The sequence below is a fragment of the Hemiscyllium ocellatum genome, chromosome 20 (genome assembly GCF_020745735.1).
Source record: "Hemiscyllium ocellatum isolate sHemOce1 chromosome 20, sHemOce1.pat.X.cur, whole genome shotgun sequence".
In the NCBI taxonomy this organism is placed as follows: Eukaryota; Metazoa; Chordata; class Chondrichthyes; order Orectolobiformes; family Hemiscylliidae; genus Hemiscyllium; species Hemiscyllium ocellatum.
Window position 1 is genome coordinate 53,539,923 of NC_083420.1, and position 15,400 is coordinate 53,555,322.

The following is a 15,400-nucleotide window of genomic DNA, read 5'->3' on the forward strand; positions in this document are numbered from 1 at the left end:
AATCATGAAAAGGCATTCCCATATATTCTGGTTGCCTTTTATAGGAAGGAAATTATTAAACTGGATAGGGTTCAGCAAAGATCTACAAGGATGTTGCCAGGAGTGGAGGGTTTGGGTTACCAAAATAGGCTGGGTCTTTTTTCACTGGAGCATAGGAGGTTGAGGGGTAATCTTATACAGGTTTATAAAATCATGAGGGACATAGATAGGGTGAATAGTGAAAGTCTTTTCCCTAAAATTGGGGGTCGGGGTTGGGGGAGGAGTTTGAAACTAAGGGGCCAATTTTTAAGATGAGACGAGAAAGATTTAAAAGGGACATGAGGGTCAACATTTTTACACTAGGGATGATTAGCGTGTGGAATTGGTGAATGCAGGTACATAGACAATGTTTAAAAGAACTAAGAACATTTTGGAGGCAAATGGCACTAGTTGGGTTTATGAACATGGGGAGTGTGGACTAGTTGGACTGAAGGGTTTGTTTCTATGCTTATGACTTTATGAATAGCATGGAGGGAAACAATTTGCCCAATCACATGCTGGCAGTCCCACGTGCTTGCTGCTGATATGTTCCCTCGTGAGCCTATCAGAACAAACAAGGTTTGAAGCAACCTGCGATTGGAGGAGTAGTGAGTGGTTAGGGAACTAAATGTTGGCCAGAAGGGAGTGGCTGGAGGATCATCAGGCAGGGATGGAGGTCTGACTGCTGGGAGTAGAGGCCAGAAACCTTGTTTTTGCCAAAATGATTGATGTCCAATGGGTCTGTGGCAGGGGGAGGGGAATGTTGGGAGAAGGAGGGAGCTCCTTGAGGAGGGGAAAAAGGAAGAGAACTCTATTTAAAATGTGTCACAAAGGAACACCCAACTGACTAGGAGTTAGATAAGTAGAAGTGTCTAAGGTAATGAGTTACTTGTAAATGAATGTAGAATTTCTATCTTAAGGCTACGTTTGATGCAGAGCTATAATATGAGGAATAGGAAGTGACTGCTATGATAATGGACAATATATCAATTGTTAAATTGAATTATGAGATACATTAAAATGTCTAGTTAAAATGTTCCAGTTTTGAAAATAAATGATGGAAACACTTTTTTTTTGTTGTTACCTTATGTCTGTGCATTCTTAAATAGCGAGGTGTTGATGAAAGCAATGCTCTCCTTCTGTATTGTGGTTTTAAAGTTAATAAAACGTAGATAATTACTGTGGATATTGTTGAATTCTTCAAATTCTGCTTCCGTGTGTGTTCAAGTATCTGATGTGTCAATGTAAATAAGAATACAAGATACTTATTAGGCATCACCTAATAAATCTGAATCAATCTGAGGATGAATTTTAAATTAATCTGAAGCAAGATGATGAGAAGCATAGCTAGAATAGATAGCCAGAGATATTTTCTCAGGGCAGAAATGTCCATCATGAGGGGACATAATTTTAAGGTGGTTGGAGGAGGGCTAAGGGGAGATGTCAGAGATTGATTCTTTACACAGAGAGTGATGGGTGTGTGGAATGCACTGCCAGCAGTGGTAGTAGAGTCAAATACATTAGGGACATTTAAGTGACTCTTGGATAGGTACATGGAATATAATACAATGAAGGGTAAGTAGGTTAGTCTGATCTTAGAGGAGGAGAAAGGCCAGTACAATATCAAAGGCTGAAGGGCCTGTACTGTGCTGTACTGCTCTATGTTCACACAGACTCACAAGCACAGACTTATATACACAGACATGCACACACAAACGCACAAATACATACTTACAAACATTTGCATATACAATATCTAATAACCTCCCCTCTGACGTATTACACATGCATAAATGGTTTTTCCTTCCCTGTCCTAGCTTCCACAATGGACATGAATGATAACTTCACCTGACTTCCCTGCCCAGCATGTGCTATTTAAAGGAGACGATGATCTATGTGTAGCTGCTGGATTATTTCTTGTTGCTTCTGGATCAACACTATGGACACTTGAGCAGTCTGGGTGGAGAGATGGAAAGAGATGTGGCTTTCATGTTTGTGTGTAATTATAAATGTCTAATACAACAGATGGAAGGTTGTTAGATATTGTATGTGTATGCTTGTGTCTGTGTGCATTTGTATGTGCGTGTCTGTGTATATATGTCTGTGCTTATGAGTCTGTGTGAACATAAAATAGTACAGCACAGTAAAGGCCCTTCAGCCCTCGATTATTGTGCCAACCTTTCATCCTGCTCTAAGATCAGACTAACCTACATACCCTTTATTTTACTGTTATCCCTTTTTATTAATTTTACCCTTGGGCGACTGGAGTTTGCACATTCTCCCTGTGTCTGCTTGGGTTCCCTCTGGATTCCTGCACATTCCAAAGATGTGCAGGTTAGATGGATTGGCCATGCTAAATTACCCCATGGTGTCCAGAAACGTGCAGACTAGGTGTGTTAGCCATGGGAAATGCAGAGTTATAGGGACACAGCAGGGTCTGGGTGGGATGCTCTTTAGACAGTTGGCGTGGACATGATGGGTCAACCGGCCTGATTCCACACTGTAGGAATTCTATGAAGCTAATGGAATAAAAATGACATTTGCATGGATATTGAAATTGACTGTGTGACTATCCAAGAGTGGCTTAAATGTCCCTAATGTATCTGACTGTACCACCACAGCTGGCAGTGCATTCTACGCAGTCACTATTCTCTGTAAAGAACCTACCTCTGACATCTCTCCCAAAGCTAACTTTCTCCCTGATCTGTTCAGCCTGATGTTCTTCATGACTCAGATTGCCTTGGCCAATCCCTTTCCCTGAATGCACACACAAGTCTATCTATTAACCTAACAACCTGACTACGATTTTTCACTGTAATTATCTTTGGAAGATGTTGACACAGCACGATACACGACCTGATCTTTGGGCTTTGGCAGTAAGATAAAGGATTGCCTGAAGCAATCCAATTTGAAACCATTCTGACTAAAGGTTCCCCCTGCAGTCTTTCCTTCTCTTTCAGATGTTGAATAACCTGTTTAACTTTTCTAGGTTTATCATTTGCCATCCAGTTTTGTCATTTGATTTGCAATGAAGCTGTTAATCTTTATTTTGCTGGTAGCTGCAGTGGTCTGTGTGCCAATCCAACACAGTCAGAAACGCCAGAAAGCGAATAAACTTCTGTTGATATCTTTCGATGGGTTTCGTTGGGATTACGACCAGGATGTGGAGACACCACATTTGGACTATTTAGTCTCAAAGGGAGTGAAGGCAAAATATATTAACCCCCCCTTTGTAACCATGACATCGCCTTCACATTTCACAACTATCACAGGTAAGGCATCAAAGCAAATCTTCAAACTGTGTCAGTTGCTTACTTTGTGATTTACTGTAATGTGCATGAACAAATATGGATGCACGATGTAGTGGGTGATGGTGGAAGCAGATATAATAGGGGCATTTGAGGGACTTCTGGATAAGCACATGAATGTGTAAGGAATGGAGGATATGCACCAAGGGCAGGCAGAAGAAATTAGTTTCATTTGGCGTCATAGAGGTATGCAGCACGGAAACAGACCCTTTGGTCCAACCCGTCCATGCCGACCAGCTATCCCAACCCAATCTAGTCCCATTTGCCAGCACTTGGCCCATATGCCTCTAAACCCTTCCTATTCATATACCCATCCTGTCACAACATCGTGGGCCGAAGGAGCCGTTCCTGTGCTGGACTGTTTTATGTTCTTTTTGTTGAAAAATAAGGTATGTTTTCAGTAAGTTGTTATGAAGTAACAGGGAGGGATTTGTAAAGGTTAGGGCAGACAGCAATGGTCAGCAACCAACAGTCATTGAATCCTGAAGTTACAAACACCTTGTGGACAACGTTAAATGTCACTGGCCATGAGGATCATGTCTCCCACACTCTCAGCCAGTGTATCCCAGATGCAGCTACTTGCTGGGTAAAAGTGCATCTCCTCCTGTTGCCACTCCATGGCCTCTTTTTCTTGTCCTGAGCCTTATCCAATGTTTTTCCTCACCTAGTTGGTACAGACCTCTTCAAATGCCTTTATCAAATCTCCCCTTCTCTGAAGAAAGCAATCCCAACCTCTCCCAATATTTATACGTAGTTGGTGTTCCCCACCTCTGGGATAATTTGCATGACTGTTTTCTGCAAGCTCTCTATTGACTCCACATCTTCCCTGAGGAGCTGAACACAATAGTCTCTGTGAGGTTGGATCAGTGTTTCGTCCAGGTTGAATGAAAATGGCCTCCTTTTGTACTCTATGCCTTATTAATAACAGGCTAATGTATACTCCATTAACTGCTCTTGCTCTGCCCAGTCACCATCATTGACTTATTCTCCCACACTTTCTTTAGAACTATACTCTTATTGTCTCATTATGTTCAACTAAAATAAATCAACTCACCCTTCTCTGCATTAAATTTAATCTGTCATTGTCTGCTTACTCCACCACTATGTTTATATCTTTCTAAAGTCTGACAGTTCACAATGTTTCCTAGTAGCATTTCATCATCCAATTTTGAAAATGTGTCTTGTACAACCAAGGGCTAGGTCATTATCCAATATCAGGAAGAGAGAATATCCCAGCATTAACCCCCGGGAACCCCACTACAAACCTGCCTCCAGCTCAAAAAAAATCCTTTAACCCATACACTCTGTTTCTTGTCACACAGTCAATTTCAATATCCGTGCGAATGTCATTTTTATTCCATTAGCTTCATAGAATTCCTACAGTGTGGAATCAGGCCGGTTGGCCCATCATGTCCACACCAACTGTCTAAAGAGCATCCCACCCAGACCCTGCTGTGTCCCTATAACTCTGCATTTCCCATGGCTAACACACCTAGCCTGCACGTTTCTGGACACCATGGGGTAATTTAGCATGGCCAATCCATCTAACCTGCACATCTTTGGAATGTTCAGGAATCCAGAGGGAACCCAAGCAGACACAGGGAGAATGTGCAAACTCCAGTCGCCCAAGGGTAAAATTGAACCCAGGTCCCTGGCGCTGTGAGGCAGCAGTAGTAACCATTGAACCATCATGCCATCCGTAAAAGGGCATCCATTTTAAAGTATCTCTCAAATTCTCAAAGCTACTTGGATTCTGTGTACGATTCTCTGGATCAGGGCTTGAATATACCACTCTGAGGTGAGAATACTATTTGTAATTAAAGTCACCTGTAAATATCACAAACAGCATTTCTAACCATAGCTATATCTTTACTCACATGTTTATAAATTTCTTCTGGAAGTCCACGTATATTATGCCAACAGCATGATCCTCATAAACCCTCTATGTTACCTCATCAAAACCCCCAGCAAATTAGGGAAATCCAGTTTTGCTCAATAAATCCAAGTTGGCATTCTTTAATTAACCTGCATTTGCCCAAGTGGTTACTAAACTTGCCATGAATTATTGTTTCTGGAAACTTCTTTAGCACTGAGCTTATATTGACAGGTCCTTCTTTATGGTCATTTAAGCGGGCATTGGATAGGCATTTGGAAGTTATTGGGCTAGTATAGGTTAGGTAGGATTCGGTCGGCGCAACATCGAGGGCCGAAGGGCCTGTACTGCGCTGTATCCTTCTATGTTCTATGTTCTAGGTCTGTAGCTGCTGGGCTCATTGAGACATAGAGATGTACAGCACGGAAACAGACCCTTCGGTCCAACTTGTCCATACTGACCAGATATCCTAAATGAATTTCTGGGCAACTGTTTTAGAACATTTATCATTTTCAAATCCATCCAAAGAATTTGGTGTTGAAGCATAAAATTCTGCCCTGTTACTTTTTCATTCCATTGAGTTATTGATTTGGCAGCTTTGTTTTTCATAGAAACACAACAGTGCACAATTAGGCAAGTCAGCCCATCAGGTCCATACTGACCCTCCGAAGAGCATCCCGCCCAGACCAACACCCTGCATTTCCCATGGCTAACCCACCTAGCCTGCTTATCTTTTGGCTGTGAGAGGAAATCAGAGCACACACAGGAAACCCACACAGAGACAGGAAGGAAGTGCAAGCTCCACACAGATAGTCACCTGAGGGTGGAATCGAACCCAGGTCCCTGGTGCTAAGCACTGAACCACTGTGCTGCCCAAGATTGGCCAGAAGAAGAGGAGGAAGACCAAGGGAAGTGTTCCCTAACACCTCGCTAGAGAACAGGATACACAACTTTAACGTGACAAACATATTCCACATCAACAGGCGGTGTGTCCTCTATTATCAGTGAGCCATCCTCAATTATCCCTGTTGTATACTTCCTTAATTTAATCAACTCATGCATTATTTCTAAACTGCTGCTTCTCAAACTCAAATAACGATCAGAAAATTGCTACCAATTGTTGACTGCCTCTATTAGGTAACTGTGATCACAAACCAGCAAAAGCAACAACTCTGTCATTTTCCAAGACCATCTCAATGTCTGGGTTCAAGCTGCAGCAACCACCTTGTCCCTGAGGAACTCTCAATAATACACCCAAGAAACATAATTGACCCAAAGTCCCACAAGTGCAAATCTCCATCCCTTACCAAATCTGCTGGAGAGTTGGTGAAATGACAGGAACACCGTATTATGCAGTCAAACACAATGGACGCTTTGTGACCATGATTAACCATTTAAAGCTCAATTTTTATTTTCTTTTTACTTGAAGTATGATCTAACTGTCAATTCACACGTCAATGACGTTCGTTCTCATTCACACTAAAGTTCAAGTTGCAAGAACTGAAATCCTGCCTGCAATTCCTTCACTTGGGCCCATTTGGTGTCACCTGGGATTGTAAGGAGGTTTTAAGTAAGAAGGAAATATTTACAACCTCAGTGCTATATTGGATTGGCAGTGAGAGGAACAAAAATATAATCCTATTCAGCAAATTAACTCAACGCGTCAGACAGGCAAAGTGGGCACGTGGTGTCTGATTTCCTTCTGAGTCCAATGTGTGGAAAAGGGGGAGTTTGAAACTCATTTTGAACAGTTCTAATGAGTGGATACTGGTCCCCTGACTATAAACATTCTCTGACTTCCAGTGAGACATTTATGTTAATATTTAAATGAATATAATAGTAGAAATTTATAAATATCTAGTCTCAGTAACTTTTAAAGTTTTAAGTTTTTTCTAATAAGAACTGTGTAACTCCCTTTGAACCATTCTATACATAATTGTTTTAGTTAACTCAAAAATAATGACCGGCCTAGCATTTAATGAGCATTATGTCTTATCTATGAACAGGGGACCTGCTCTCATTGGCTCACAGGAGGTAGAGAGCTTGAAGATATTGGCCAGCGATAGTATGGCAGGGTCTCAGAGATAGTCGTGTTCCTATGCACTTGCTGACCTTGCACATCTTGGTCACGAGGGGCACAGTTTGAGAGGCTGCTGAACTAGTCCTGGCCAATTGTTGCTTTGAGTTCTGAAGTTAAAAAAATCCCACAACACCAGGTTGTAGTCCAACAAGTTTATTTGGAAGCACTAGCTTTCGGAGCGCTGCTCCTTCATCAGCTGATTGTGGAGAATAAGATTGTAAGACACATAATTTATAGCAAAAGATTCCATTGCGATGTAACTGAAATGCAATGTAAATTGAAACAGACCCAAATTGTTTGTTAAGTCTCTCATCTTTTAGAATTACCATGTTCTTTCATAGTTCTTTCATATGTAAAGCTAGTGCTTCCAATTAAACCTGTTGGACTATAACCTGGTGTTGTGTGATTTTAAACTCTTTACAGCCCAGTCCAACACCGGCATCTCCAAATCATGAGTTCAGAAGGTGATACTTGCTCCCACTAAATGTGTTGATGGTGGAGAAGGAATAAGTACAGGTCATTTTAATTACTCTGCAAAGAAAATAAACAAGAACTAATGTTACAATTTATGTGGAGTTATCTAGCTGGTGACCCTTGATCTCCAAGCAGTAAATTGAGGCTGAAGGGCATAATTTATCAGCTTATCTTGCAAGAGTAATCCGTCAGCATTTACTTTTCACATGAACCAAGAAACATGTAAGATCTAAGCTTTCCATTGGAGGAAATGGTGTCACAGAATATCTGATTCAACTTGTTACCCTGCTACAGTTGTTATTTTGTTTAGTCCGATCTCTCTAGTTTCCATAGGATAAAAGCAAATTACTGTGGATGCTGGAATCTGAAACCAAAAGAGAAAACGCTGGAAAATCTCAGCAGGTCTGGTAGCATCTGTAAGGAGAGAAAAGAGCTGACGTTTTGAGTCTAACTGACCCTTTGTGAAAGCTGGTCAAAGCTTTGAAAAAGGGTCAGTCAGACTCGAAACGTCAGCTCTTTTCTTTCCTTACAGATGCTACCAGACCTGCTGAGATTTTCCAGCGTTTTCTCTTTTGCTCTCTAGTTTCCAGTTTTGAGAATAGAATTGCACTTATCTCTCTCATCTGTTTTCAGATGTTGAAAGCCCCACACTGTATTTCTTGTGTCACATTTTCAGCACTTGTACATTTCGTAATATGCATATAAACTTAAAGGCTACCAGTTGAACATTCTTATCAGTGTGGACTCTGCAAGAGGAGTGGTATGGTGGCTCAGTGCTTACCACCACTGCCTGACATTGTTAGGGGCCCCGATTAGACAAACTGTCAGTGCAGAGTTTGCACATTCTCCCCATGTCTGTGTGAGTTCTCTCCAGTTTCCTCCCACAGTCCAAAGATATGACTCTATGTGCAGGTTCGGTGTTACGGTCATGGGAAATGCAGGCCTATAGGGTTGGGGGTGGGTGGGTCTGGGTGGGATGCTGTTTGGAGGGTTGGTGTGGACTCACTGAGCCCAATGGCCTGTGTAGGGATTCTACAATTCTAAATAACTAAGCTATGCTCTCCATTTGTTACCTGGGACCATTTTGTCATTGGTTTGGAAAAAAGGCAGGGCATGGATAGGGTAAACAGTCTAAGTCTTTTCCCTGGCGTGGGGGAGTCCAGACAAAAAGGGCATAGGTTTAGGGTGAGAGGGGAAAGATACAAAAGAGATCTAAGGGGCAACTTTTTCACACAGAGGGTGGTACATGTATGGAATGAGCTGCCAGAGGATGTGGTAGAGGCTGGTACAGTTACAGAGTTTAAAAGGCATTTGAATGTGTATATGAATAGGAAGGGTTTAGACAGATATGGGCAGGATGCTGGCAAATGGGACTAGATTCGGTGAGGATATCTAGTCGGCATGAATATCTGGTTGGGCCGAAGGGTCTGTTTCCATGAAAAAAAATCTCAGTTCGTCAGAATAAATATATTCAGATTGGGACCTCGATAAAATTGCATGCACAGGAATAATTTTTGTTTTTTGTCCCTACTAAACCCTATTGTAATTTTCAGTAAAGAGTTCGGTCCTTGTGAGTCTTTTGAATTAGAAGCAGATATCTTTGAGTTTTCAGTTGAAACATTAGAAAAAATCAAACACAGAATCTGCTCATGAGGCATTTTGAACTAATGTACCAACTAGTACACTTCCCCATTTTTTTTTACAGTTTATCCAATACCTTTGAATAACGAAATGTCAGTCTCAGGTTTAAAATGAACAGTTGATCCAATGTCAGCCACCCTTTGTGGAAGTCTGTTCCAAACTGCTCCATCCTTTGGCTGACTTTAAAGGCCTTAACATCCTCAAGCATATGATCAGACTGAAGGATGCTGGGTGGGGATCAAGCTGCCTCCCGGCTCTCCTCAATTGAATCCAAGATGGCAGCACTTGCAGGAAGATAGTAGCATTGTGCCGTTGTCACTGCAGAAGTCAACCAGGGTTACTATCCCAGTTGATGTTGTTACTGGACAAATCAGATCCCAAACTGAAATCTGTCTTGATAGATCCTGTGTTGTTATTTTTGCCTGGTTTTACTCATCACTGAAACACAACTTAGAAGATTTAGTTTCGATATTAAAATATTTAAAAATTAATGAAGATAAAATAAAATGAATTAATTTATGTATAACACAAGTTTAAAGATCTTGAAACACACGGTAAAGTACAATTCCATTAATTCCAATTGTACTCCTTTGCGGTACTGACTAGCAGTAATTTCCTTCTATCACATCCATTGGGTTTAGTTACCTGTCCTTCAGTTCCCAATCTTGAGAATCTGATAGCCTCTTCCTTGCATCTTCATACAACAGAACGTAGAATTTCTCAGCTTTAAATAATACCTTCAGGTTTTTAACCAAACACTTCTGACCTGGTATTGAAAACTTAACTGTAGTAATTGTAACAAGGTGAGCCAGGTGGACCTTATGGAATGTAAGTTCCCTGATTGGACTGTTAACCTGGTTCAATCAGGGAGCCCTGGCTGACAGATATAACCAGGAACATAATGAGAATGATTCTGTGTCCTTACATTAATGAGAAAAAAAGTAATAAATAGGAATGTCAAGGGTTCTGTTCACTCCAGGAGCTGGCTGTGAGGGAGCTGGATCAGTGTCATGTATTAAGCCCTACTCTAAAGGGTGATTTGGTGTTGGCCTTTGTGGTGTTATTTCATTAGGCTGCTTACACTGAGGTAACCCATTTTTTGACAGTTTTAACCAAGGTCCATCGTTAGGAGCAACTGTTTTACACAACCACCTTCAGCCAAGTGTTTGACAGAACTGCCCAAACTGAAGTTTTTTTCAAGCAATGAGCATTTCCCCCAATTAAAAAAAGAACAACTCAATCTCTGGCCTTCTAAACCAAAGGCCCAATGCACTGCTCTTTATTTTGTTCATTCATAATTGATGGGCCGAAGGTGCTGGTATCCCTAGGCTGCAGAATTCTTTCTGCAATTTAGACACTTGCTAACCTCAGGTCTCCTGGTTGGTGCTGGTGTGGAGGAAGGGGTGGGGAGGAGAGGGGTAGTTCCATCAGTTTTGACTTTAGGCTACCACTCCCCAGCCTCATGAAAATCTGGCCCATCTATGTAGACGTGCTGGACAAAAGAAAAGCCTCTTTTAAGTCACATGACACAGCAAGAATGAGCAGAGAGAAGATTTCTAGAAGTGGTGACATGCTTAAAGTGGAATGTCTCGATGACATTGTGAGAACTTTCCTTAACAAAATCAAGGTATCAATAGGCTGCTACTGAAATAGAGGTGGCATGGTAACTCAGTGGTTAGCACTGCTGTCTCACAGCGCCAGGGACTCAGGTTCGATTCCAGCCTCGAGCAACTGACTATGTGGAGATTTCATATTCTCCCCTTGTCTGCAGTGGTTTCCTCCCACAATCCAAAGGTGTGCAGGTTAGGTGAATTGGCCATGCTAAATTGCCCATAGTGTTGAAAGATGTGTATTAGTCAGTGGAAATGTAGAGCAACAGAGTAAGGGAATGGGTCTAGGTGGGATATTCTTCAGAGGGTTGGTGTGGACTTGTTGGGCCAAATGGCCTGCTTCCACACTGTAGGGATTCTGTGATATGCTGATGTCACATGATAATGTGACCCAAAAGAAATTACTGTCAGTGCTGGAAGTGAACCGCCTGCAGCACTAGGCGCTGTACAGATGAATGAGAATCATAGACCAGTTTCCAACATCTCCATTTGACTACAACCTGACCAGAGGTAAGCAGTGATTTAGAAAGAAGTATTTGCTGCTACATAGGTAAACCATTCTGTACTTGGTCTCTCCTCCAATACAGAGCCAAACCATAAATAGGTAGTGGCACAATTCTAAACAGTGAGCAAAAGTCGCTGTGATTACAGCAATTTAGACTGAGTGTTTATGCAACGACAGAGTGTGTTCTGGGTAAGCTGCATAATACAGCAAATGCTTTGTCTAATGTCCCTGTGGCAAGACTTGAACTTGGCAATGTAGTCTTTTTGTTGAAGAGGTGGAAAACTTCAGATCAATAACAATCTCAGCTTTATCAGCAACTACTCAGCAACTAAATGAAATCAGAGTTGCACAGAGATTTGATCAATGGTTAGATCAGAGAGTAATGGGTTCAAAAGAAGGGCAACAAGCCACACAATGTGCTGATTTTGCTAATGTTGATCTTGCCTAGTGCACGCCCTGTGCGATGTAACCTGTATGCCTCTGTCGAAGTCTTTTTGACTTGTACATTCTTGCTCACTATGACCTGCCTGCACTGCTCGTAATCAAAACATTTAGCTGTACTTTGGAACACACGACAATAAATAAACCAAATCAAATCAAATCAAATCAATATACCGCAACAACAGCACAAAGGACATCTGAGCATCACAAAATCCCCAGGTGGTGTGGAATATTCTTTTGCTGAAAATGTGTTGCTGGTTAAAGCACAGCAGGTTAGGCAGCATCCAAGGAACAGGAAATTCGACGTTTCAGGCCAGAGCCCGATGAAGGGCTCTGGCCCGAAACGTCGAATTTCCTGTTCCTTGGATGCTGCCTAACCTGCTGTGCTTTAACCAGCAACACATTTTCAGCTCTGATCTCCAGCATCTGCAGACCTCACTTTTTACTGGAATATTCTTTTGTTTGTTAGCTTTCGAATGATCATTGGAAGAGATGATATAAAGCAACATTATTTGTGCTATTCATCATCAAGCAATGAAATAACTATTAACAACAAACTCCTTTCCATTGAGGCAATGAGCGTGGGGTGGATCTCTTTGAACACAGCGGCAAAATCCTTGTGATAGTTTAGGGACTGCCGCTCCAAGGTGAATAGAGGCCAAGTAATGGAACGGTGACACGTATGAAACAGTCAAGGAGACATTCACATCATAGAATCTCAGTCCTTGAGGTGTCAGACACTGGGACAGTTTGGCAATGGATATTCCCAGTGTGGCTTTGTCAGCTCCATCAACGCCTCACCAAACCATCAGACCAACGGCAAAGCAGAAAGAGGGGTACAGATAAACAAAAGCATAGCCAAAGAAAAATGGTAGACAGGCAGGAGGCTGGAAGAACACAGCAAGCCAGGCAGCATCAGGAGGTGGAGAAGTCATCATTTTGGGTGTAACCCTTCTTCAGGACTGGGAGTGGATTCTGGGGGGAACTGCAGACAAAGGGGGTGGCGGGGCCAGGGTGGTGAGGTGGGAATAGGTGAACACAGGTAGAGGGTACGATCTGGTTGGTCAATGGGAGGAATGAATCTGGTTGGTGGCAGGGAGCAGTGGAAGGGAGGGGGAGGGGGCTAGGAAGGGATTTGGGGGATGGGGAGGGTGGTTATTTGAAATTGGTGGACTCAATGTTGAGTTCTCCAGGCTGTAAGCTGCCCAGGTGGAAGATGAGGTGTTGTTCCTCCAATTTGTGCTGTGGTTCATTTGGCAATAGTGGAGGCCGAGGATGGTCATGTCGGAACGGGAATGGGAAGGGGAATTAAAATGGACAGTGACTGGGAGGTCAGGTCAGCCCCTAAGAACCTAGCTGAGATACTCACTGAAACATTCTCTAAGTTTATATTCGGTTCCCTGATTTAGAGAAGGCCACATCAGAAGTACTGGATGCAATAAACTGAGTTGGAAGAGAGGTAGGTGAACCTGTCTCACCTGGAAGGATAGTTTGGGTCCTGAATGAAGGTGAGGGGTGTGGTGTACTGGCAGGTTTTGCACCTTTTCCAGTTGCAGGGGAAAGTACCTGGGGGTTTTGTGGTGGTGGGGGTTTCAGACGGGAGAGTGGAATGAACCAAGGACTGTCGAAGGAACAGTCCTTGCAGAAAGCAGAGAGGGGTGGGGAGGGGAAGATGTTCTTAGTGGTGGGGTCTAGTTAGAGTTAATGGAAGTGTTTAAGGATGATGCGGAGACTAATGGGGTGGTAGGTGAAGACAGGGGTCTCTGTCTTTCTTGCATTGGGGGCAAGTTTAGAGCAGTGGAATGGGGAATGGAGGTGGTGTGGTGGAGGGCTATCTGGATGACAGAGGGATGAAAAGCACGTTGTTCAAAATAGGTGGCTATATGGGATGCTCATGAATGGAATGTCTCCTCGTCTGAGCAGATGTGGTGGAGGCGGAGGGATTGGGAGAATGGGATGGAGTTCTTGGCAGGATACTGGGTGGGAGGAGGTGTAGTCCAGGTAGTTGTGGGAGTCTGTAGGTTTGTAGTAAACGTCTATCTGGAGACTGTCACCGGAGATGAAAATGGTGAGGTCAAGAAAGGGCAGGGAGGTGTCCGTGATGGACCAAGTGAATTTGAGGGCAGGGTGGAAGCTGTGGGCGAAGTTGATGAACTGCTCCAGTTCACCCTGGGTGCAGGATGCTGCACCGATGCAGTTATCGTTGTAATGGCGGAAGAGCTGGGGCACAGTGACTGTCTAGGCACCTCTTTGGCTATATTGAACAATCCATCTTCAGTACCCACTCCCTTTCTGACATGACCACCCTTGGCCTCCTCCATTGCCTAAATGAACCACAGCGCACATTGGAGGAACTACATTTCATCTTGCACAGATGGCCCAGAGGACTCAACACTGAGTCCTCCAATTTCTCATAACCTATCTTCCCACCCCTTGACTCCCTTCCCAGCCCCTCCCCTCCATTTCCTTCCTCCCATTGACCAACTAGGTCATACCTTCTACCTGTATTCACCTATCCCCACCTCACCAATATGCCTCCTCCCCACCCCCCTTTATCAGCAGCTCCCCTTACACTACCCCCCCTCGTCCTGTAGAAGGGTTACACCTGAAACGTTGACTTCTCCACCCCCTGATTCTGCCTGGCCTGCTGTGTTCTTCCAACTTCCTGCCTGTCTACTTAGGATTCTAGCATCCGCAGCATCCAGCATTCTCCAAGGAAGAATGATAGCACTCAATGTGCACTTGTTTGACTCCACTTCGAAATAGCTTAGTTCCATGTGGACTCCTAGAAATCCAAGAACTCAACTCCCTGCTCTCCCAGACACATGCATTCTGCGCAAACAGGCTTGTGACTTACAAATAGTGAGGGGGTGGGGGAAGTGGATGAGTTCTGTCTGCAACACACCCAGTTAGTGCCAACCCTTGCAAAGCTAGAGTGGAGGATATGCAGTTAGTGTTTGGGTCATAGAGATATACAGCACCAGAACAGACCCTTCAGTCCAACTTGTCCATTCTGACTAGATATCCTAACCTAATCTAGTCCCATTTGCCAGCACTTGGCCCATAAGCCTCTAAACCCTTCCTATTCATATACCCATCCAGATGCCTTTTAAACGCTATAATTGTACCAGCCTCCACCACTTCCTCTGGTAGCTAATTCAGTTGACACTTCACTGCAGAATGGCTTTGATAAGGATGTTACCTTTTAAATATGAGTTAAGACTGAAAGGGCAAGTCTGCATCCTCACAGTGTCCTGGCCAATGTTCTTCACTTGACAGAACTGCAAAAATAGATTGTTAGTCATCCATTTCAGTTACAGTTATGGTGACTTACCATTTACAAATAGTCTGCCACATTTTCCAACATTACAGTTGTGACTACAGCTCAAAAGCAATTATGAAGTTCTTTTGGACATATTGAGCATTTGAGATGTGCTACAAAAGAACATA

The 15,400-nt window shown here is 43.0% G+C and overlaps 1 protein-coding gene across 1 annotated transcript in view; it reads left to right on the forward strand.

The window, feature by feature from the left end:
• The first annotated feature begins 3,046 nt into the window (after window positions 1-3,046).
• The window catches only part of zgc:153896 (uncharacterized protein LOC569930 homolog), a 43,621-nt gene continuing 31,267 nt past the window's right edge, over window positions 3,047-15,400 (forward strand). Inside the window, exon 1 of the mRNA XM_060840396.1 lies at window positions 3,047-3,290. Within this exon, the coding sequence (XP_060696379.1) occupies window positions 3,047-3,290 (244 nt within the window). The remainder of the gene's footprint in view (window positions 3,291-15,400) is intronic.